At 39.6% G+C, this 24605-nt stretch overlaps 3 protein-coding genes across 7 annotated transcripts; 1 reads left to right on the top strand and 2 right to left on the bottom strand.

The window, feature by feature from the left end:
- Positions 1-2157: 2157 nt before the first annotated feature.
- On the bottom strand, positions 2158-7356 carry LOC116320931 (cytochrome P450 4B1-like). Of its 2 annotated transcripts, XM_039620001.1 has the most exons (12): positions 6989-7348; positions 6665-6809; positions 6515-6559; positions 6299-6426; positions 6020-6144; positions 5757-5911; positions 5530-5636; positions 4334-4524; positions 4056-4189; positions 3228-3292; positions 2775-2857; positions 2158-2421 (listed from the first exon to the last, which is right to left on the bottom strand). In XM_039620001.1, the coding sequence occupies exons 1-12, from the start codon at positions 7178-7180 to the stop codon at positions 2244-2246; spliced, it is 1548 nt and encodes a 515-aa protein (XP_039475935.1). In that variant the 5' UTR covers positions 7181-7348; the 3' UTR covers positions 2158-2243. The 2 variants fall into 2 exon arrangements, with proteins under 2 accessions (XP_039475935.1, XP_039475936.1); XM_039620002.1 differs by lacking the exons at positions 2158-2421; positions 2775-2857; positions 3228-3292 and adding an exon at positions 3320-3734 and having other exon boundaries at positions 6989-7356.
- Positions 7357-8216: 860 nt separating this feature from the next.
- On the top strand, positions 8217-10242 carry LOC120442769. 3 transcript variants are annotated; one of them, XM_039620006.1, is made up of 7 exons: positions 8217-8517; positions 8638-8976; positions 9088-9366; positions 9444-9641; positions 9724-9834; positions 9959-9999; positions 10108-10242. In XM_039620006.1, the coding sequence occupies exons 1-7, from the start codon at positions 8379-8381 to the stop codon at positions 10216-10218; spliced, it is 1218 nt and encodes a 405-aa protein (XP_039475940.1). In that variant the 5' UTR covers positions 8217-8378; the 3' UTR covers positions 10219-10242. The 3 variants fall into 3 exon arrangements, with proteins under 3 accessions (XP_039475940.1, XP_039475942.1, XP_039475941.1); XM_039620008.1 differs by lacking the exon at positions 8638-8976; XM_039620007.1 differs by having other exon boundaries at positions 8217-8976.
- An 8051-nt stretch (positions 10243-18293) lies between these two features.
- Positions 18294-24477, bottom strand: LOC116316752 (cytochrome P450 4B1). Of its 2 annotated transcripts, none has more exons than XM_039620003.1 (12): positions 24083-24477; positions 23759-23903; positions 23609-23653; positions 23393-23520; positions 23114-23238; positions 22851-23005; positions 22658-22764; positions 21158-21348; positions 20880-21013; positions 19503-19567; positions 18989-19071; positions 18294-18636 (listed from the first exon to the last, which is right to left on the bottom strand). In XM_039620003.1, exons 1-12 carry the CDS (start codon positions 24272-24274, stop codon positions 18459-18461), a joined length of 1548 nt encoding a protein of 515 aa, XP_039475937.1. In that variant the 5' UTR covers positions 24275-24477; the 3' UTR covers positions 18294-18458. The 2 variants fall into 2 exon arrangements, with proteins under 2 accessions (XP_039475937.1, XP_039475938.1); XM_039620004.1 differs by having other exon boundaries at positions 23759-23811; positions 24083-24225.
- Between the last annotated feature and the right edge of the window lie 128 nt (positions 24478-24605).

The following is a 24605-nucleotide window of genomic DNA, read 5'->3' as shown; positions in this document are numbered from 1 at the left end:
CCTGCAGCGACATGCCATCCCATCCGGTTTGAGTTTAGTTGGACCGTCATCTATTTTACAACAGGACAATGACCCCAAACACACCTCCAGGCTGTGTAAGGGCTATTTGGCCAAAAAGGAGAGTGATGGAGTGCTGCGCCAGATGGCCTGGCCTCTACAGCCACCTGACATAAACCCAATCGAGATAGGTTGGGATGAGATGGACCACAGAGTGAAGGCAAAAGGTCAACAAGTGCTCAGCATCTCTGGGAACTCCTTCAAGACTGTTGGGAAACCATTTCAGGTGACGACCTGATGAAGCTCAGTGAGAGAATGCCAGGAGTCTGCAAATGAGTAATCAAAGCGAACGGTGACTATTTCATGGAATCTAAAATATAAAACCTTTTGAGTTATTTCACACTTTTTTGTTTACTACATAAATCCTTGGTTTCATTCATAGTTTTGATGCCTTCAGTGAAAATCTAAAAAGTCATGAAAATAAAGAAAAACCATGAAATGAGAAGGTGTATCCAAACTTTTGACTGGTAGTGTATGAGCCCTCACGGGGAACAATAATCATTTTCAACCTTTTTTTTTTTCCCAGTCTGCTTCCAAGACCTGTCACTCCGATGAAACTGCACTCACTAAAGCTGCAAATGCTGGATATCAGCGTGTTTTTGACAGCATATGCAGCACAGAGACCAGTGTACATTAATTCTTGGCAGCTAAAAACTGCTGTGGAATAACCTTTGTGTTTGTTCGACTGCTTTGATGCTCCCTCTTCTCTTCCTCTCAGGTCTCTATGTTCTGGATCATCAACCATCCTGGGACCTCTCTCTCCCCCTTGCCTGTCAGTTACTGATGTTCGGATCTGGAGCTTTGTCCTCCAGGTTCTCTTATCTCCCTCTCTCCTCTGTATTTATGCTGTCCTTTTTTGTGTCCCTTCTCTAGGTTTGTTTACACGTCGAGGCAACTGAATGTTGTTTTGTGTATTTTTTCCAGGTTGGATGTCGACGAGGTCATGGAGGGGGGGCTTGAACAAGGCGCCAGTGTAAACTGATGTTGTTTAATTGCATTTGCTATCTAATTATGTCATCTTGGTTGTCCGGACTGTAAAAATGCAGTAACACAATTGTGAACACAATAAAAGCTCTGTAGTAGATGGTGTCAGGGATATGCTGACAACAAAGGCCACACCATCTACCTAAGATCATTTTTTTAGTCCAACTATTCAGTGGCCCCTCATGCCCTGTGAGTGGCAGCCCTGCCCCCAAGAGGATAGAAATGTCTCATCACTGGATTAATATGACCACTCAGAAAAACCTTGTATTGATTTTTGGTAACCTTCCCCTCTTAAAGGACAAGTGGACTCAAAGATAGTCAGAGGTAAAGGTTTTGTCATTTTTCTTACATTTAATTAACCATATGCAGCACTCCAGTGTCAATTTGCCTTGATATCAAAAACTGAGATTTCAGATTTACAATAAGCTGTTTATATGAGGATACACTCTAAATGCAATGCAAGTAGTTTGATATATTGTCCACATTTTTAGCATCAACTTTACAGTCTGCCTCTGTAAAATAAGGCTATATTCCAGAGATAAACTTTGATCACATATCTATGAATTGCCTTCATCCTGACTTGATAAGACTTCATATAAATGCACAAACACAGATAAATGTTCTTCATTACAGGTCAAAGGGACCTCTTCTGTAAACAATAGAAGTAATATTGAAATATCAGCTCAATTTACCCTTTTTGTTTGGGTTGATCCTGACTACTAAAATACAGTGAAGAACTTTTTTTGGATCATTTTTCTTATCATATTTTGATGGAATCTGAGTGCTAATTTAATTTATAGCATATTAATTTACAGCATAGCACAAGTCCTCTTCCTCTATCTCAAAATGGCCACAGTTGCTTGGTGTTTAAAATAGAAATATTAAGTGATGTGTAAAAATGTGACAGAAGTTGTAATTACTAGAATTTTATCTACAGCCTTACACTGCAAATGATGTAAGTGCAATGCCATTTACTACAAATCTGTGGCATTACAGTAAATGTACTACCACAAGCTTCTCCTTTAGTGTTTTAGTATAAAAAGCAGATTTTTTTTCATTTCTCCCAAAACATAAACTGCACGACAGAGTTAAATTAAATTATATGTAAAAGCTCAGTTACATAGTAGAAGTATTTCAAATCAACGTAAATTATTTACTTTCTAAATACAGTAATTTTGAGCAGTTCTTGCAGTTAGTGCACTTTAGCTCTCTGCGTCTAAAGGTTTGATCTTGATGTGGATGCCATTGAGTGAGCGGAGAACCAGTCGGGGGATGATCTTGGGTTTCATAGTGGGCTCCGCTATGAGCTGGTATCGCTTCAGTGTCAGAGCTGTCACCACTTTCATCTCATTCATAGCAAAGTTCTGACCAATGCAGTTTCTGAGGGAGGAAAATATTAAATGTAAGAAATATACAAGGCAATATTCTCAAGAACTGAAAAATTATGAAACTAATTTGATCCTTCAGAGATTAGGACATGCAGAAAGTGGACAGGAGGGATGAGTATAGTATGTTATTTTTTTAACATTCAGGGCCAAAGGTACTTGCATTTTAAATGGGATCAATCTTAGATTACAGTGAGTTCACCCTTTGGCCTACTTGCTCTAGCCCATTATAAAGCCAGTTTTTATTGTGTTGATGGAAATGGGGTTAGTGCTAAGTTACACATTCACATACTTGAGACTACTGCAAGCGGTCTCTATACAGTGATATAGTTTCAGGTGAGGACAAACCTTGGCCCAGCTGAGAAGGGCACAAAAGCATGAGGGGATCTCTTGGCAATGTTCTCTGGTAGGAAACGCAGAGGGTCAAAGACCTAATGTAATACAGGACAAAGAAAGAGAGCAGTGTTATGTGTATTACTTGTTTTCTGAACCTTATCACCCTTATCACTTGTGCAGAGAAAACTGCATTCTGACACACATAATATAGTAAGTCATTAAACCAGCTTGAATCTGTCCTGAGGTCCACTTTGGCACCAGGGACCCACCCATCTCAGCAAATACAGCACTAGTAATTCGTTTAATGCACCGGTTTCATGATTGCTTCTTCAGTTATTTGACATACTGTATGCAGCCTTATGAGCAGAGTGCTGACAAACTTCATAATTTTATTTCATCATAGATTCTATTGATGATGTCTTCTATGTAGTAAGTTGTGCTGGGAATAAAATTGTCTTTACTCACATTAGGGTTTTCCCAGACAGATGCATTCCTGTGAATTCCATACACACTTATTCCAACAACAGAACCTACAAATTTGAAAGAAATGTGTACTTAGCTCATTATTATTAAAAGATTATAGGGTGTGTGTAGCTGAACATTATCTTACAAACAAAACAAATACACATACACAACAAAACATACACCATATGGAAAAATGTACTGTGACGCACATCCTAATCCAAATGCAGGTGTTTTAAGTCCAGTTGGCACAGAAACATAAAATCAAGCAGCTAGCCATGCAGCGTGATCAGGTGTAAGTGGTATTATTGCAAATTAGAAGTGTTTAAGAACTACAGCAACTCAGCCATGAAGTGCCAGACCATGCAAACATGCAGAGTGCATAAAAATCTCCAACACTCTGCTGACTCAGTTACTGCAGAGCTCCAAACCTCCTCTGGCATCAACATCAGCACAAAAACTGTGTGCCTGGAGCTTCGTGGCTCATGGGTTCCCATGGCTGAGCAGCTCCTGTAAACATAATGTGTAGGTGGCGGCGTACTTTATGCCCACGTTTAAGAGATTTATACTAGTTTACAGAAAAGATACTGTATGTGACAGTACAATCAAATAATACCAATGTAACCTTGTAGAATAATAAAGTAATAAGTACTAAGTCAATATAGGTCCTTTATGGAAATGTAAAGAAATGTAATTTATGTATGTAAAGAAAAACAAAGTCGGTTAAGAACTTGTGTTTACCATGTAGCATGAAATGTTTCCAAAAACATTGTTAAGTGAAGACATTTAATGTTTACTCTTTGATAATAACAAGAGAGTAAAATCACTGACCTGCAGGCACAGTTCTCCCATCACAAAAGGTTACAGTTTTGGTGGTTTTTCTGGCAATTCCTGGTACAGGGGGGTAAAGGCGGAGAGCTTCTTTTATGCACATGGTAGTGTATGGGATTTTACTGAGATCCTCCCTTAAAATGAGACAGACATGCAGTGTTAGTGAAGTAAAAGAATAAGAAACATATCTTGTTTATATGTCTCTTAATAAAGTTTTGGCAACACGGAATGGCACCAACTTGTTTCCCTACTGCAATGTTGTCCTTTCATAAGCCTACCACTCCATGGTTTCCTTGTCATGCAGGGCCTCCATTATCTCCTTCCTGCAAATCTTCTGATGTTCTGGGTTGCAGGCCAGACAGTAGAGGATGAAAGACAGGCCACTGGCTGTGGTGTCATGGCCCTCAAACATGAAGGTGTCCACTTCTGCCCGCATATCTTCATCTGACAGACCCTGCTGGTTCTCATCCTGGCGGTGAAATAAAGGATATTTACAGTTGATAAAAGACAGAATGGACTGCACTATACTCTAACTGGGCTTCTCAATAAAAGTGCTTTGTTACTTTTACTGTTCAGGCTCATTATATTACTGCATCACCCGACTTCAACTCAGCTTTAGCTGGATAACATTCATCCTTATACAGATACCTTTATAAAATTGGGAATTTATTCAGTAGCCGAAGTATCAAGGTCCGCTGTTCTTCTTAAGCCATATATAGCACTAATTGTTGTTTTTTTTTAAGCAAACACCTGCCATGCAGTTAATTATTGTTTTTAATTTTTCCTGCCAAGGACAACAATTTGCTATGATATACTCATAAAGGGAGGATTCTTTCTATTCCTTCATTATCAGTTGATTATATGAATATTATACAATTATTACGCAATAATTTATTCATGTGATATAAATTTTGCAATTCACGGGATTTTCAGTTAAAATACATATAGTCAAATAAAAATGGGATCATTTTATGTGTTTTAATGTGTTTTAAACTTTGTTGAAATGAAGAGTGAGTCACAGCATGAACCTATTTTTTTAACATCTCATGAAAGCTAAGAGAATAAACATAGTAGCTGAGACAGCCCTTAAAATCTGCAGTTAAGAGAAGTTTTTGGAAAAAAAAACTGGACAAAACACTAACCAGTGTTGATCAGTCTCTACACAAAAGAGATCTTGTATTTAGGTTGCTGCTCATGAGAATGAAAAGGCTGATCATTGTCTTTGTGTCAGAGGACATTAATATGCAGCTTGGTAACAGCATGCATCTTTGCTTATTTGCGGCATGCATATGCTATTTCAGCTTTATGCCAATACTTCAGATATGTGACATGATCTCAAGTTGGCGCTTGTCTTATTTTCTGTATGACCTTTATGCAGGAAAACCCCAGTTTGTCACTTGCCTATACATTAAGGAAATCCTACAATGTGAAATGTGTTGAAGTAAGAGGCTGAAACTGATGACACATAACATACTCTTGCAAAGAGAAGGATGTCCAGAAAGTCCAAATATCTCTTTGCCTGTATTTGTCCAAGCTCCTTCTCTTCTCTTAGTGCTTCTCTCCTCTTTCTTATAACTTCCTCTTCAGAAAAGAATATAAAATATAAGAATTTTGATCTGAATTTTGATTTTGATTTTGATGTCAGTGAGCGAGGCTCACTGACATTTTGCAATGGTTCAGATGAATCAAAGCAAAGCTTACCTGTATGACTGAGAGCCACCTGACGTGCTTTTCTATATCTGAAACCATGTGGGCTAAGGTGGAAAATGAGGTCGCTGTGGTACGGAAACATTCTGAGCCGAAGGTTAATTAGAAAACTGAGATCATACACTGCTTTGATGTATGCATTTGTTCCACTGAAATGACAAAGGAGGCAAACATTAAATGCAGATTTACAACAACAAAAGACTCAACATAAAACTGACACTGTAAATGACTCTTTAACAAGATTCATCTGGGCTCACCCCTCTGTCTGACAGTTGCTGTAGCAGCTGAAGGCACACTTCATAATGCTGTCCAGTGTCATGAGGCTCACGTGTTTAAACAATTCAAAAGGCTCATTTGTGCTTGCATAACTTTCCCACTTATCCTGCCAACAATGAGAGAACAGATGTGATCTCTCTGCAGGATACAGACACTGCTCCTGCTTTACTTCTCTAACATTTACTGGCACGTGTTGTACAACACATCATGACTCTGACTTTTTATTTATCAATTTTGCAACTAAATTGTCTATAACGTACCAACATAATCTGAGCAGACTCTGACATCAATTTTACGTATGGTTTCAAAACATCATAATGGAAACCTGGCGTTAAGAGCCTTCTGTGACGGAACCACTTCTGACCTTCTGACACCAACAACCCATTTCCTGAAGAACATGTGCACGAGTGAGGAAAGCAGCAAAGCAAACAACTCTGCACTTGAAATGCTGTAAGAGGGAGACAAATGAGCCTTACCAATCCAACCCTCAATGAACCGGTAGGCAAAATCATCTTTTGGCTCTGTTAGGAAATGAAACAAATAAAAACGGCGTTAGGGACTTTTAACTTTACTAAACTTTTATAAATGTGCATCAGCACAGCAACAACGCAAAACATTTCTCACACCTGATGATGTCAGGATAGTTTTTGCATAATCTGGATGCTGAATATTGATGATACTGACAAAGGGGCCAAACCACATTGGAAAAACATATGAGTACTCTTGTCCCCATTTCACTACTTTGTCCATATCTGTCCCATCTTGTTTAAACTGAAAGAGAAAAAGTACAACTGAAAGACATCACAGCAGGCAGACTTTACACGTGTAAATCGGGTTGTTTGTCAACTGTGTGTCTCTGTTTGCAGAACGGTGTTCTCCAACATGGTGTGGTCAGTTTTACTGGACGGTTACATATGTTACAGCTGCTGCGAGTGTGTTGAGACAGTTACCTCGAGAACATGTCCAAACAGCCAGTGTGGCGGCGGCCCCCCAAAAGCTTGGAAGTTTCGCAGTGCTTCCCTTCTTTTCGCAAGTAGAATTGTTAATTTATACACCACGACAAAAAGACAGAGCACAGCAAAGACGTAATGCATGTGAGGCCAGCCCAGCTGAAACTCCGCGAAAGCTTTAGTTAGTTTCATCTCGCAGGTGCAAGTGTCTTCCGCTTCCCCCTGCAGGAAAACCTCCTCAACACAGCGCAAAAGGTGATCTGAGCTCACCTTTCTAAGTGCTGGAGGTAAAGCGAGGTTTTCAGTGGTGTCTCCGGTAGGCGGGGAGTCTGACACTCAATAAAACGCTGACTTGATGTCCCGACGGAACTGTCGGCGTTTTGAGCGCAGCAGTGCAACAGCAACATCGTTAACGCGGTAAATGAAAACTGGGATGATGAAGATGCTAATATGGGAAATTTAGAGTATGAAATTAAAAAGTAGATTATGAAGAAATGTGCGGTTAAGACAAATATTTATAAATTCTATCAAAAATAACTTTGTTTGTTAACCGAAATAATTTTTGCTTATGTAAAGTGAACATCACACGCAAAAATGTAGGTTTTCCTTTTGGCTATTCTGTTTGCCTGTCAAACACTTGTTTCTTCATGTAGTTACTAAATACTTTGAGTTTATTTTAAGAATTATGAACACAATCAAATCTATTTAATTGACTTTGTGATTTAAAAAAAACTAACAACCAAGGAAATCCTTGATAACGCATCTAACTTTACATTTTTAAATAGAATCTGCACAGATTATATTAATGTAATTTTTTTGTAATTTGAATCAATAATCCAGAGTACGTGTCATACTTAATTGCCCAACCCTGACTGTGCTCTATGACAAATTAAGAAACTTTAAAGTACTCAGCCCAGCACTTTTGGAGCGTTTATGATATTCATTAGAATTTAATCTCATTAATAAAAGTGTAATTGTGTCAGTTGTTGCCCTTGGCAGTCAATAGGTTGGTTACAAGTGCTTTTTTTGCACATGAAGTCCAAACTCCAGTGAGTTTAACTGTACGATAAACTTTACAAACAGCTCAATCACAGTTTTGGTTCAACCCCCACAAACATTATCTCAGCATAAAATGTGAGCACATATTTGGCATCTATATAATAAAAAAGAAACTGGTTTGCTATGCACATTTTGTGTCTTAACACTCATACTAAATGTAAGAAGTAAATCATATGCCAGACCACATCAGAAAAACAGTGTGGGTGACAACCTTGCTAAATTTCCTCTGTACTGACTGTTGGACCACTTCCGATGTGTCAAGCTCATTTAAGCTGTTAAGCTCAATCTAAAACCTTTTGCTGAGAGGATGAGTTTGTGATCTGTGTTTTTTATGAGCAGTAATGGTACAGCCAGGATGCTTCATGTTGGGTTTTATTTCTGCGGGGACAGGAATTTCTCCAATATGAAACAGAAAGGCTTCATTTTCACTTTTTTACTTGTTTGGAACTTCTCTACTTTCTCAGGAAACAGTGAGTAGCTAATCAAATCATTACTTAACTAAATTCATTATTTAAATTTCTTAATTAAATACAATGTATTTAAAATACAATTCATGAGCTGACTTTTGAATGTTTTATATTTTTTTCAAGTGACTGTTAATATAAATCAGCAACGTGATATTTTGCCAGTCGCAACACAACTTAATTTTTCGCTGGGATGTCGTGCTGTGATACCGTATCAGGATTGCAGCCATCATTTAGACTCTTTCAAATGGCTTTACAAGAAGGACCAAAGTAGTAAGCAGGTTCAGTTGTTCTTCCAAGATAAGAGTGGAGTGCAATATCATCAAATGTCCAATCCCAAATTGAAAATTGGATCCAATCGTTCCTTGGTCATCAGTTCTTTTACTGAGGATGATGAAGGTGTGTACTGGTGTGAAACTTGCCAAGAAACATGCCAAAAGTCCACTGACATCATAGTGAAGAAAGGTTTGTCCTGCTGTCATATTTTTTTCTGCTAAGGCAGAATCTACCTGTGATTATGTGATTTTTAAATTTCCCAAAGATTATTCTCACAATCCTTTACCTCTCTTTTTTCAGAGACGTGGAAAGAAGTCAATATGACAGTTTACATTGTTGCTGGCAACAGTTTTCAGCACACATGTTCAAGTGAACTTGATAGAATAAAATGGAGTTTTGAACCAACGACTGCTCTCGGGAAATCAGAACTAAGAGCAACAACAGAGAATTTGACTTTCAACAAGTCTATATATATTGGAAATGTCAGAAGAGAAGATGCTGGGAAATACACCTGCTGGATGAGTAACTGTGTCGGACACAGTATTAAGCTAGTCACTATCAATTTGTGTGTAGTTACAGGTGAGAAACTAACACACAAACATCATTGTTTCATAGTAGAAGATAACCTGATGTAACCTTTTGATCTTTACTTACAGTATATGACAGTAAGGATTCATCTGCATCTTGTGCTGTGACGTGCGGCATGAAATCCAATAATCCAAACAGAACTTCAGCTACATCTGTGCATGTACATTCAGACGGGTCCCTAAAGTGCAATATAGATTCAGTGTTTGATGGATACACTACATTCACTACCAGTCAAACTTCATTAAATGCATTTAGCACAACAACAGGTGGGTGTTTAGCCATATGCTGTTTGTGAACCTTTTACACCTGAATCAAAGAAATATTAATATTTAGTTTTTGGTTTAACAGATTTTGAAAAAGAGCCTGAAGACTGGATCCCACTTATTTGTGGTATATCAGTATCATGTGTCATTTTAATGGCACTTATCATTTTTTGCTTCAAATCAAGATTACATTCAGGTAGGCTATGCAGCTGCGCCTTACTTCCACTTCCTGTGTATTTTATTGTTTTTTTTTTAAATGGTTTGCTTGAAAAATTTTCCCCCATGATTCTGAATATGCTTCTGCTTCTGTCTCACCAAAGCATTTCCTGTTCAAATTTGTTGCTGTGGCTTGAATAGCAGGGTAAGTGTCTGTGCTGACATTGAGGTGTAACCTAAAACTCTCATGCAGAAATGAAGTGTGTGCGTGTTGCTTTGTCTGGGTAATGAAATTTATTGCTTTTTACTGCAGGTGGAAGAGGAGTCTTCAGTGGTTTATTCATCAATTATCATCAGGACACCCGGCAAAAGAATTAATCACATGACCTCTAGTGATTGTGTTTATTGTGAAATAAAAGTATAGAGAAAAAAAAAGTCCAGGATAAGTGCGGTCACTTTTATTTATATAGCACATTTTAAAACAATATGGATTGGTCCAAAGTGCTTTTCAGTTGACTGTTAAATAGGTAAGGTCATTAAAGGGCACTGTTTAGAATTATACTTTCCATCCTTGCTGTCATTTGATTTAGTAACTAATTCCTCAAATTACTTAAATTGTAACTTCACCCACATGTTGCTCAAGGGAAAATCTGAAACCATGAGTCTTTTTTTCCAACAAAGGAATGATTTCTAATCGAATCTTTAACTGAACTTTTACCTAATTCTCTGAAAGCAGGGCAGGTGTTTTAAAGTACATGGATCGATAATTTTAATGAGAGGCTTTGAGTGTGATACAGATGTTATGTAACAACATTTTTTGTTGTTGTTATTGCTCAGTACAGAGGTGAGGTCCATTCATGAACTGCATGAAAGCACAGTTTCTGGTTACCTTGCAGATCAAGTTAAGATAAAACAAATGTAGGTAAAGAAGTAAAGTTGATCTCAAAATGTTACAGCAATTAAATGCTGCTTTCACAAAGAGGAACGTTATCAGGTACATTAATTTACTCGAGCTCAGCAATTAAAACAAATTTAAAAACAATTTATATTTTTTTGTTAAAAGAAAAAAACACTTTTTACACTAAATTTATTTTGCTGTATTTTGCTTTGCAGTTTTAGGTTTTACATAATCACCATATAAAATATGACCGCAGTAAAACAGCATCTAAGCAAAAGGTTGCATGAAGAAGGCTGTTAAAAGTGTTAAAACCGCAGCAGTACTGCGTCTGCAGTGTTAATCAATAATGAGCATCAGTGATAGTAAAACAATAACACCCTGCAGATAAAAGGTTATAGTATGATTATTACTGTGAGCAATATGTGTGTTCATACTGTGAGGACATTTTGGTGAGGATAGTCACTGAAAATAATATTTTGGATCCTTTTATTTGTTAAAGTATTTTATTCAAAGTAAAGTATACAAAAAAAGTGAAAACAACAGAAAAATAGTCTTAAGAAATAAAGCAAAACTCACTAAATGTGTTGTTTAAAAAAGCAACAGACAATAAAGAAAATAAAGGAAATGTTTTAAGTTTTGGTGTTTAGTCAAAGATGGAAACACAAAGAGGAGGCTCTGGTGAAAATGACTGTGAGTCAAATGTGTTGTACTGTACTGTTTTACTTAAATTTGACCTATGTCACTAATACCACCCACATCATTAAAACAAAAACACCAACACAGAAACTAATAAAATGCAAACTTAACATTTAACAATTAAAAACCAAACTGAAATCAGAAAATACACCCTGAAAACTAAAATAACACCAAAATCAAAGGTGGAAAATCCTAAACTAAAATAACAGTGGCAGTATTAATAGCAGTCATCTCCGAATAGCCTAAATTGAAAACAATTTGAGTACCACAACACCAACCCACAGAGACAGACAGGACATGACACAGGACAAACCACTACATCACGATCTGTCATTGGTGGCAGTGTGCACAGCTCTAAGGAAAACAAACCCAAATAAGGCAGCTGGCCCAAATAATATCCCCAGGCATGCACTCAGGGTCTGCTCATCAGAGCTGGATGGTGTATTCATAGACATATACAATCTGCCTATGCTTTGAGTCCACTACCAGTGTGCCCCTCTCCAAGAAACATACTGGTAGTGGATTTAAACGACTATCATCCTTTTGGACTCACACAAACCATGATGAAGTATTTAGAAAGAATCAAAAAGACTGTCCTGGCTACCTTGGACTCTTTACTTTATGCATATGTATATAACACCACAGTACATCAGTCTACTGGTGAGTCACCATTTGCTCTGATGTTTGGCTGAGATCCCCAGCTACCTGTTGACTTTTTGTTGGGTAGGATTCAGGAGCCTGTGGCTGGTAGCACCCTAGAAGGTCAGTTGGTTTACCTTAAGGAGGTTGGGCTTAGAGGCCGTCATAAAATTTAGGATGTTTGGAGTTCAGTGGTGTATAAAGTGCCAAAGGCCCCTGACCAAAATGGATCAGTTTACACTGTTACTCTGTCAGATAACCTTGGTCACGTGAAACATGTCCACCGTTCACTACTAAAGAATAAGGTGGAATATGTGTCCCCCCAGTGCTCCAATCCAGCTATTAGAAACTGTCCCTGTTGAATAACCTATGCAAGGTGGTGAGTGGTTTTTATTGGTTTCTGAACCCAAGCAATTGCCAACTAAGACAGGAGACCCCTACCCCCTGCATACCAGGTGAGCCAAAACCCTCAACATCCTCTGTGGTGCAGGTCTGCACCGATCAGCTGCCAGTTACGGCTGGTGTTCAAAATAATATTGCTCCTTTACATAGGACTACTCGTGCTAATGCTGGGACGGCATCATCTGCCCCAGGCAGTAGGAAGTAGCCTGAACTCCCAGGCACCTGTGCCTAATACATCTACCCTGTTTAGACCTTGGCAGTGAGTGTCAATCGTCGGGACGACGATTCAAACCCCAGGGGTAGATTGTAGTAGGATGTTGGTTCATACATGGTGTCTGTGAACGCAGCATGAAGATTCACTCCTCCCTTTGCTGTTAATCAGATGTTGGTTATGAGGAACATCTGTGGTCTACTCTTGAGCTCTGGCAACTTGCACTCATTTCTGTTCGAGGTGGCAAAGCTCACAGGCTGTTAAGTATTACAGACTGGACTCATTTCCCCTGTCAATTGCTGAACTTGTGTAACTGTTAAAGGGTAGTAAGTGGGATCCTCATGGGTTATCTACAATTTGATGTTTAGTAGGGGGGACCCTGGATAACTGTTTTCCCTGTTTTGTTACAGGCCTACACACTGCTGCTGTCTTGTTCTAGCCTTGTTGTTGTTTTACTATTGTTTATCAAAAATCAAATCAAATCAAAATGTATTTATATAGCACATATTAAAAACAACAAAGTTGACCATAGTGCTTCACAGTCAGTAAAAGCATATAGACTGCCATTGACTGGTTCCTTGTTTTATGGTATTTTACATACCAAGAAATGGGTAAATTGCACCATTCAGATTGCAGTGAGGTTTGCAGTGAGACTACACGGGTGAGTAATTGGTGGCACTCCCCCCTGTAGGTTGCCTCCCCAAGTGGGCGGTCACCACCATTTTATTTTTACTTTATTAACTAACTAGGCCAGCACTGTGTCAGCGAACTTTGTCATTTTAACTAATGTTAATTAATAAAGTGTTTTAAAGAACAAGGTAGCAGGGCTGTATTGCCAGCCCTGCTACCTAAAAAGTTTTTTTTTTCTGCTCTACACTTTGAGTAGTTTTGTCCTCCCTTCTGCTTGTTAATAATGAGCCTGTGGGCTTTTGTAACTGGTACAACATTTGCACTAGCTACTGTAATCTCTCCTGGGGTGTAACTCCCTCCCCGGGTAGTGTTATCAACACCATTTAGTCACCTTTACTGGTATTCCGCCTTCACGCCACCACACATGCATACAGAATCATTCCAATCAAAGGTAACACATCTGTGAAAATGCTGTGAAATGACTGAAGCTGCATTTAATACTGTCAGGCTCTCTGAGAAGCTGCTGTTACTCAGACTCACACCCTTTCTCTGTAACTGAGCTCTGAACTTCCTGTAAGATAGACCCTACTCAGTCAGAGTTGAAAACCAGACATCAAACATCAGAACTGTGAGCGTTGGTATTACTCAGGGGCACGTGCTGAGTACACTGCCACATGCTGTCTTCACATGTGAGTGCGTAAACCCCCTGATCAATACCAGAATTATAACATTTGCATATGTGATTGGGCTGATTACAGGTAGGGACGGGATAGAGAAGGATAGGACTGGTGGCCTGGTGTCAGGAAAATAATCTTGCCCTAAAAGTAGAGAAGGGCAAGAAGATCATTACTTATCTGAGGAACTCCAATATACATCAGTGACACAGAGGTAGAGAGGCTGAAAGCCTTAAATTCATCAGGACACACATCTAACAGTTTCTCAAAGGTGCTGACTCTCAGGTTACCAGCAGAAACATCAGGGACTGTGACCTGGACGAGATGGAGCCATTCACTTCCATTTTTTTTGGTTTTCTATTTTGTTTTTGTTTGTTCTTTTACTTTGTTGTGTTCTCGATGTCATCACACAAGTTCTGTTTTGGTCTGTCACAAGATATGTCTACATCTGTTAAACTGGTAGCTGATAAGTAGAAGCTTATTGATTGCAAAGAGGATTAAAATACATTTACAGGACTTAGCATCTGAGGCTCAAAGTGGCAGGTATGGTTATCTGAGTGATTCCTTACAAAGATATGGTGGGTCATCGAGTTATGTTTTTGACAAATTTGATGTAAGGTTGTATTTTTTCTAGAATTTCAATATTTTTTTCATTCCTTTAGAATGTTGAAAATACTATTAAAGGAAAGCAAAACGTACTTTTCTGTCAAAACACAGGGCTGATTTTTATCATGAAAACATATAATACAAGTGTATTACTCACTGCAAGCTTTTCATTCCATATATTAGACCAGCATCATATGAACTAAAGTGTCCTGCGTTTTTTCCAACAAGCCACTAGGTGGTGGCTTGTGCACAAAGGTCAGCATTTTCAGTGACACTGGCTACACACTTACAGAAATCATTGTTATATATGTGGCATCACATGAAAGTGGTGCTTCAAGCTTCTAAACGTTCACATGTCGCTGATAAGCTATTTGCCCTGTCCAAACAGTATTCTGATCATATGTGTTCTTTGGTTTTTTAAAGTATATTCCTTTAAATGGTTTGTTACCCACTTTTCCACCACAGGTGTACTCTCACAGTTTTGTTCTGCTCAGCATTTAAGTGAACTTTTGTGGCCAAGAAGTTTGTGGCTAAATTGGCCAAGTTTAGGTGGACCATTAAATTCTGTTACATCTTATATAGTATAGTGGTTTGGATTTTTCTCTTTCAAATGTGGACAGAACAGACGTAGTAGTAATTGAGAGGAGAGGGTTAGTGATTTGTAGCAAAGGTTCCTAGCTGGAATCGCAGATTAAATGCTGTGGTCTCAGCGCAGCATGCATTCTGACCACAAGGGTGCCACATAACATTGTTGTTTCTTTTTGATGTGGTGCCTGGTCTGACATCGGCCAAAAAGTTAAACCAGTTGGCTTGAGTTTATTTCTTTATAAGGTAGCGACAGAAGATGCGATGCATTTTAGGAGTTTTCACAGGAAATTCAAGTGATCAGTTAATAGGATCTTTAAATCTGCGAAAGGTTGGCAATCTGAGATTGCCATTTCTCACAGGACATCATTTCATTTTTATACAACCCGTGTTGGTGACTCTTTGTCCTTGTGGATGTGTGGATTTTTTGGGTGGATTTTGTAATATGACTGTAAATAAAAGAGTACTTTTGACTCATGAGCCTTTCTGGCCCTTCCTGATACTTTCACTCATTGTGCAGAAGGGGATTATAGCGTGTCTTTGTGACACTTCCGCACATGTTTTAAGAACTCTTGTTGTGAAATTGCTCCAGCACCTGGCCTGTCTAACAGCAGAGATAGGGAGTGAAACTGAAGTCGGGACTTAAGTGCAGCGGTCTCGCCCCCCATATTCACTTCCATCTCTGCCTACCTAAAACGAGATGGTGAACCGGGTTTCTGGTTTGCAGAAACACGTACACTTGCTGTCTAACAGGCCTGCAGGAGACCGGTGCACAAAAGGTGTAAATAAAAACAGAAACTTTTCACTTGAACTGAATGATAAGTGAATGATAACAGCATAATTATCTGGCTTCATGATGTGTTTTTGACACTTAAGGGACATCATTGCTTAATTTCTCACCTTTCTGACATAAAAGTTTATATAAAATTGCTTTATCTCCAGCTTCTGCAGGATCTGTTAAGAATTATGTTGCAGATAGACTTCAACAAATTCTGAGACTGCTTCACTTCAAATGTTGTCTTACAGGTGTTCTGATTACCGACCAGTCATGTCTTTTTGAATGTGTTGGTAATATACACTACCAGGCAAAAGGGGGCCCAGCTAGTGAAATATGTTTTATATTTTAGAGTAGCCTCCCTTTGCTTTGATGTCAGTGCTGCATCCTTGGTCTTCTGTCAGTGAGCTTCATGATGTAGTAACCTGACATGGTTTTCACTTTAAAGGTGTGCCTTGCCAGGGTTCATTTGTGGAACTTCTTGTCTTCTTAATGGGGTTGGGACCATCAATTGTGTTGTGCAGAAGAGGAGACTGTGTGAATCCGGCCTTTATGGTCAAATAGCTGCTAAGAAACCACAGAAAAGCAACAAGCAGAAGAGATTTTTTGGTGCCAAGGGGCACAAGGAAAGGACATAAGCCCAGCAGAAATCTGTGCTTCTCCAAGTTTGAGATCTTTGGTTCCACCCGTTGTGTCTTTGTGCGACACAGAAAAAGTGAACGGATGGTCTCGACATGCATGGTTCCCACCATGAAGCATGGAGGAGGACGTGTGATGGTGTGGGGAGGTTTTGCCGGTGACACTGTTGGGAATTTATTCAAAACTGAAGTCACACTGAACCATCATGGCGAACACAGCATCCTACAGCTACACGCATCCCATCCGGTTTGAGTTTAGTTGGACCGTCATCTATTTTACAACAGGACAATGACCCCAAACACACCTCCAGGCTGTGTAAGGGCTATTTGGCCAAAAAGGAGAGTGATGGAGTGCTGCGCCAGATGGCCTGGCCTCTACCGTCACCTGACATAAACCCAATGGAGATGTTTTGGGATGAGGTGGACCGCAGAGTGCTCGGCAAAAGGGCCAAGAAGTGCTCAGCATCTCTGGGAACTCCTCAAGACTGTTGGAAAACCATTTCAGGCGATGACCTCATAAAGCTCATTGAGAGAATGCCAGGAGTCTGCAAATGAGTAATCAAATCGAACGGTATATATGTAAATAAACCCATGAAAACAGGAATTTGAAAGATGTAATTACTGTGAGGACATCACCATTTACTGCTCAGTTTTTGAAGGAAAAAAAATAAAGAAATTAGGATCACATCAGATCAATCAAAATGTGGTACTTTCAAAACGATATGTCAATCTTCAGTACTTGGTTGGGAATCCCTTTGCTTTAATCACTGCCTCGATGTGCCGTGGCATTGAGGCAATCAGCTTGTGGCATTGCCTGGAAGTTATGAAAGCCCAGATTTCCTTGATGCTTGCTGTCAGCTCTTCTTTGTTTTTGGATCTGGTGTAGCTCATTTCCTCTTGATAATACCCCATAGATTCTCAATGGGGTTTAGTTCTGGCGAGTTGGCTGGCCAGTCAAGCACTGTGATGGCATGGCCATCAAACCAGGTTTTGGTGCTTCTGGCGATATGGGCAGGAGCCAGGTCCTGCTGGAAGATGAACTCTGCATCTCCATACAGATCCTCAGCAGAAGGAATCATGACGTCCTCGAAAACATTCTGATAGACTGTTGCGCTGACCTTGGATTTAAGAAAGCAGAGTTTACAAAACACTTGCACCGGACACTGCACCGCAAATCTTGACTAACTGTGGATATTGGGTTCCATTCCTCACCCATCTTCCTCCAAAACCTTGGACCTTGATTCCTGAATGAAAGGCACACTTTCATCGAAAAAGAGGACTTTGGACCACTGGCCAACACTCCAGTCCTTCTTCTACTTGGCCCAGTTGAGACGCTTCTGACGTTGGCTCAGGCTCATAAGGGGTTTGACCCGAGGAACCCAACAGTTGGCTGAGGGTTTTTTTTGTCTTTAATCTGAGTGGAGATCTTGTCATTGAGAAACTGATACTGTGAACCTGAGCCACCACTAGGCAGAGATGGGAAGTAACGATGTAGAAATACTTCATTACTGTGCTTAAGTAGAATTTTCAGGTATCTGTACTTTACTTGAGTAGTCATTTTTTCGACAGCTTTTTACTTTTACTGCTTACATTTTCACTGTGATGATGTCACTTTCATTGTGACATCATCATTCCATAAGCCAATGCAGGTGTCACAAGACATTTTTGAATGAGGACATATTTTTGTATTTGTAATCTCTGTTATTTTTGTAAAAAAAAAACAACAAAAAAAAAAAAAACGGGGATATTATATACGATGTATTGTGACACATATTCTCAATTTCTCCCAAAACATAGTCCATGAATATATATGTAAAAGCTCAGTTACATAGTAGAAGTATTTCAAATCAACGTAAATTATTTACTTTCTAAATACAGTAATTTTGAGCAGTTCTTGCAGTTAGTGCACTTTAGCTCTCTGCGTCTAAAGGTTTGATCTTGATGTGGATGCCATTGAGTGAGCGGAGAACCAGTCGGGGGATGATCTTGGGTTTCATAGTGGGCTCCGCTATGAGCTGGTATCGCTTCAGTGTCAGAGCTGTCACCACTTTCATCTCATTCATAGCAAAGTTCTGACCAATGCAGTTTCTGAGGGAGGAAAATATTAAATGTAAGAAATATACAAGGCAATATTCAAAAGAGTTAAAAAATGATGAAACTAATTTGATCCTTCAGAGATAAGGACATGAGGAAAGTGGACAGGAGGGATGAGTATAGTATGTTATTTTTTAACATTCAGGGCCAAAGGTACTTGTATTTTAAATGGGATCAATCTTAGATTACAGTGAGTTCACCCTTTCCCCTACTTGCTCTAGCCAATCATAAAGCCAGTTTTTATTGTGTTGATGTAAATGGGTTCAGTGCTAAGTTACACATTGACATACTTGAGACTACTGCAAGCGGTCTCTATACAGTGATATAGTTTCAGGTGAGGACAAACCTTGGCCCAGCTGAGAAGGGCACAAAAGCATGAGGGGATCTCTTGGCAATGTTCTCTGGTAGGAAACGCAGAGGGTCAAAGACCTAATGTAATACAGGACAAAGAAAGAGAGCAGTGTTATGTGTATTACTTATTTTCTGAACCTTATCACCCTTATCACTTGTGCAGAGAAAACTGCATTCTGACACACATAATATAGTAAGTCATTAAACCAGCTTGAATCTGTCCTGAGGTCCACTTTGGCACCAGGGACCCACCCATCTCAGCAAATACAGCACAAAAACCCCCCAAAACAAACAAAACAAAACAAACAAAAAAAAAAAAAAGCAAATACAGCACTAGTAATTCATTTAATGCACCGGTTTCATGATTGCTTCTTCAGTTATTTGATAAATTATATGCAGCCTTATGAGCAGAGTGCTGACAAGCTTCATAATTTTATTTCATCATAGATTCTGTTGATGATGTATTCCATGTAGTAAGTTGGGGTGAGAATAAAATTGTCTTTACTCACATTAGGGTTTTCCCAGACAGATGCATTCCTGTGAATCCCATAAACACTTATTCCAACAACGGAACCTACATTTGAAAGAAATGTGTACTTAGCTCATTATTATTAAAAGATTATATGGTGTATGTAAGCTGATCATTATCTTACAAACTAAACAAACATACACCATATGGAAACATGTACTGTGACGCACAAGACATAGTCCAAATGCAGGAGTTTTAAGTCCAGTTGGCACAGATACATAAAATCAAGCAGCTAGCCATGCAGCGTGATGAAGTGTAAGTGGTATTATTGCAAATTGGAAGTGTTTAAGAACTACAGCAACTCAGCCATGAAGTGCCAGACCATATAAAGTAGCAGAGTAGGTGTAGAAAAGTCTGTGTTAGCTTGAACTACATTACCCAGCAGCCTCTGTGTAGTCATGGGATTCATGGGACTCCTGAGCTAGATAGCCTGAATTAGTTCCTGGGCTAAAGAGAGAGGAGGAGAGAGCTGCTGGGAAGAAAAGCAAATAGCCCACCCTGTGTTTGTTGTAAATGGTGTGTCACATAATCGTGAGTCAACATTCCATTTTTAAGATGCTTTACCCTGTGCGTATTGGTTCTAGCTACCTTTGGCATATGTGCCATATATAGATATCTATGGTGGCCCAGCTATTGCATAGTTTCTGGCCTTGTTCTAGCTTTATTTGTTTCCTTTACCAATTCATGTGATGTTGTATGCTGTAATATGATTGTATTGCGTAGTGGTAGAGGACTGGCTGCTGAACAACTGCCTCAATATAAATATTTCACCTCTTGTGTTGGAGTACCATCTTGTGGCCCATTTTGGGTAGTGCTTTAATAAATGTGATTGCTCTTAAGAAGCGGTATCAAGATGATGCACCGCCTTAGCAGAGTTGTTGGGGAGGAATTTGTGGCCAGCTTTATTAGCCTGTAATATTTATTCATGTTCTACTGTATTTCCTGTTCTTGATTGCAGAAACCACACCATATCACCCCTCCCCATCCTCCTACCCCATGCCATATCTCCTTGTACCATCAATCCGAGTATAAATAAACTCCACCTCTTACAATCTACTCCCTGGATGTCAGCCTCTCCTTCTGACCAAGGATAACTATTGTAGCACAACCCAGCATTAGACTGACGTGCATCATTCTGTACAGTGAGGTTGCAGAGTGCATAAAAATCTCCAACACTCTGCTGACTCAGTAACTGCAGAGCTCTAACTAAGCACTGAGGCAATCAGCCCGTGGCATTGCCTGGAAGACCTAAGAGCTCGCTTGTGTTTACCATGTAGCATGAAATGTTTCAAAAAACATTAAGTGAAGACATTTAATGTTTACTCTTTGATAATAACAAGAGAGTAAAATCACTGACCTGCAGGCACAGTTCTCCCATCACAAAAGGTTACAGTTTTGGTGGTTTTTCTGCCAATTCCTGGTACAGGGGGGTAAAGGCGGAGAGCTTCTTTTATGCACATGGTAGTGTATGGGATTTTACTGAGATCCTCCCTTAAAATGAGACAGACATGCAGTGTTAGTGAAGTAAAAGAATAAGAAACATATCTTGTTTATATGTCTCTTAATAAAGTTTTGGCAACACGGAATGGCACCAACTTGTTTCCCTACTGCAATGTTGTCCTTTCATAAGCCTACCACTCCATGGTTTCCTTGTCATGCAGGGCCTCCATTATCTCCTTCCTGCAAATCTTCTGATGTTCTGGGTTGCAGGCCAGACAGTAGAGGATGAAAGACAGGCCACTGGCTGTGGTGTCATGGCCCTCAAACATGAAGGTGTCCACTTCTGCCCGCATATCTTCATCTGACAGACCCTGCTGGTTCTCATCCTGGCGGTGAAATAAAGGATATTTACAGTTGATAAAAGACAGAATGGACTGCACTATACTCTAACTGGGCTTCTCAATAAAAGTGCTTTGTTACTTTTACTGTTCAGGCTCATTATATTACTGCATCACCCGACTTCAACTCAGCTTTAGCTGGATAACATTCATCCTTATACAGATACCTTTATAAAATTGGGAATTTATTCAGTAGCCGAAGTATCAAGGTCCGCTGTTCTTCTTAAGCCATATATAACACTAATTGTTTGGTTTTTTAAGCAAACACCTGCCATGCAGTTAATAATTGATTTTAATTTTTCCTGCCAAGGACAACAATTTGCTATGATATACTCATAAAGGAAGGATTCTTTCTATTCCTTCATTATCAGTTGATTATATGAATATTATACAATTATTACACAATTATGTATTTAGGTGATATAAATAAGAATTTGCGATTTATGTGATTTTCAGTTAAAATGCATAAAAATTAAAAATAAATAAAAATTGGATCGTTTCATGTAAATGGCCTGTATTTGTATAGCGCTTTACTTAGTCCCTATGGACTCCAAAGCACTCTACACTACATTCACACACACGTGATGGCAAGCTACATTGTAGCCACAGCTGCCCTGGGGAGCTGTGGCTGACAGAGGCGAGGCTGCCAGACACTGGCGCCACCAGGCCCTCTGACCACCACCAGTAGGCAACAGATGAAGTGTCTTGCCAAAGGACACAACGACCGAGACTGTCGGAGCCGGGGCTCGAACCGGCAACCTTCCGATTACAAGACGAACTGCCAACTCTTGAGCCACGATCGCCCCATGTGTTTTAAACTTTGTTGAAATGAAGAGTGAGTCACAGCATGAACCTATCTCATGAAAGCTAAGTCTACTAAGAGAATAAACATAGTAGATGAGACAGCCCCTACAAGCTGCCGTTTAGAGATGTTTTGGGGGAAAAAAACTGGACAAAACACTAACCAGTGTTGATCAGTCTCTACACAAAAGAGATCTTGTATTTAGGTTGCTGCTCACGAGGGTGAAAAGGCTGATCATCGTCTTTGTGTCAGAGGACATTAATATGCAGCTTGGTAACAGCATGCATCTTTGTTTATTTGCGGCATGCATATGCTATTTCAGCTTTATGCCAGTACTTCAGATATGTGACATGATCTCAAGTTGGCGCTTGCCTTATTTTCTGTATGACCTTTATGCAGGAAAACCCCAGTTTGTCACTTGCCTATACATTAAGCAACTCCTATAATGTGAAATGTGTTGAAGTAAGAGGCTGAAACTGATGACACATAACATACTCTTGCAAAGAGAAGGATGTCCAGAAAGTCCAAATATCTCTTTGCCTGTATTTGTCCAAGCTCCTCCTCTTCTCTTAGTGCTTCTTGCCTCTTTCTTATAATTTCCTCTTCAGAAAAGAATATAGAATGTAAGAATTTTGATCTGACACTATAATGTGAGGCTCACAGTAATAGTCAGTAAAGCAAAGCTTACCTGTATGACTGAGGGCCACCTGACGTGCTTTTCTATATCTGAATCCATGTGGGCTAAGGTGGAAAATGAGGTCACTGTGGTACGGAAACATTCTGAGCCGAAGGTTAATTAGAAAACTGAGGTCATACACTGCTTTGATGTATGCATTTGTTCCACTGAAATGACAAAGGAGGCAAACATTAAATGCAGATTTACAACAACAAAAGACTCAACATAAAACTGACACTGTAAATGACTCTTTAACAAGATTCATCTGGGCTCACCCCTCTGTCTGACAGTTGCTGTAGCAGCTGAAGGCACACTTCATAATGCTGTCCAGTGTCATGAGGCTCACGTGTTTAAACAATTCAAAAGGCTCATTTGTGCTTGCATAACTTTCCCACTTATCCTGCCAACAATGAGAGAACAGATGTGATCTCTCTGCAGGATACAGACACTGCTCCTGCTTTACTTCTCTGATATTTACTGACATGTGTTGTACAACACATCATGACTTTGACTTTTTATTTATCAATTATGCAACTAAATTGTCTTTAACGTACCAGCATCGTCTGAGCAGACTCTGACATCAATTTTACGTATGGTTTCAAAACATCATAATGGAAACCTGGCGTTAAGAGCCTTCTGTGACGGAACCACTTCTGACCTTCTGACACCAACAACCCATTTCCTGAAGAACATGTGCACGAGTGAGGAAAGCAGCAAAGCAAACAACTCTGCGCTTGAAATGCTGTAAGAGGGAGACAAATGAGTCTTACCAATCCAACCCTCAATGAACCGGTAGCCAAAATCATCTTTTGGCTCTGCAAGGAAACAAAACAAATAAAAATGGCGTTAGGGACTTTTAACTTTACTAAACTTTTATAAATGTGCATCAGCACAGCAACAACGCAAAACATTTCTCACACCTGATGATGTCAGGATAGTTTTTGCATAATCTGGATGCTGAATATTGATGATACTGAGAAAGGGGCCAAACCAGATTGGAAAAACATATGAGTACTCTTGTCCCCATTTCACTACCTTGTCCATACCTGTCCCATCTTGTTTAAACTGAAAGAGAAAAAGTACAACTGAAAGACATCACAGCAGGCAGACTTTACACGTGTAAATCGGGTTGTTTGTCAACAGTGTGTCTCTGTTTGCAGAATGGTGTTCTCCAACAAGGTGTGGTCAGTTTTACTGGACGGTTACATATGTTACAACTGCTGCGAGTGTGTTGAGACAGTTACCTCGAGAACATGTCCAAACAGCCAGTGTGGCGGCGGCCCCCAAAAAGCTTGGAAGTTTCGCAGTGTTTCCCTTCTTTTCGCAAGTAGAATTGTTAATTTATACACCACGACAAAAAGACAGAGCACAGCAAAGACGTAATGCATGTGAGGCCAGCCCAGCTGAAACTCCGCGAAAGCTTTAGTTAGTTTCATCTCGCAAGTGCAAGTGTCTTCCGCCTCCCCCTGCAGGAAAACCTCCTCAACACAGCGCAAAAGGTGATCTGAGCTCACCTTTCTGAGAAGCGCTGGAGGACAAGCGAGGTTTTCAGTGGTGTCTCCGGTAGTCGGGGAGTCTGACAGGACTCCGAATGCAGCCGACAAATGCGTCCTTCTCCCCCAGAATTTGAAGGATGGGTCGGGTGTGTACGGTGGCTGGGAAGTGCAAATCGCAACAAATTAAAAAACCGCAACAAATTAAAAACCCGCAACAAATTAAAAAAAAAAAAAAACCGCAACAAATTACAAAAACCCACAACAAATTAAA

This window comes from Oreochromis aureus, linkage group 11 (assembly GCF_013358895.1).
Source record: "Oreochromis aureus strain Israel breed Guangdong linkage group 11, ZZ_aureus, whole genome shotgun sequence".
In the NCBI taxonomy this organism is placed as follows: domain Eukaryota; kingdom Metazoa; phylum Chordata; class Actinopteri; order Cichliformes; family Cichlidae; genus Oreochromis; species Oreochromis aureus.
This window is presented reverse-complemented; position numbering and strand designations above follow the sequence as displayed.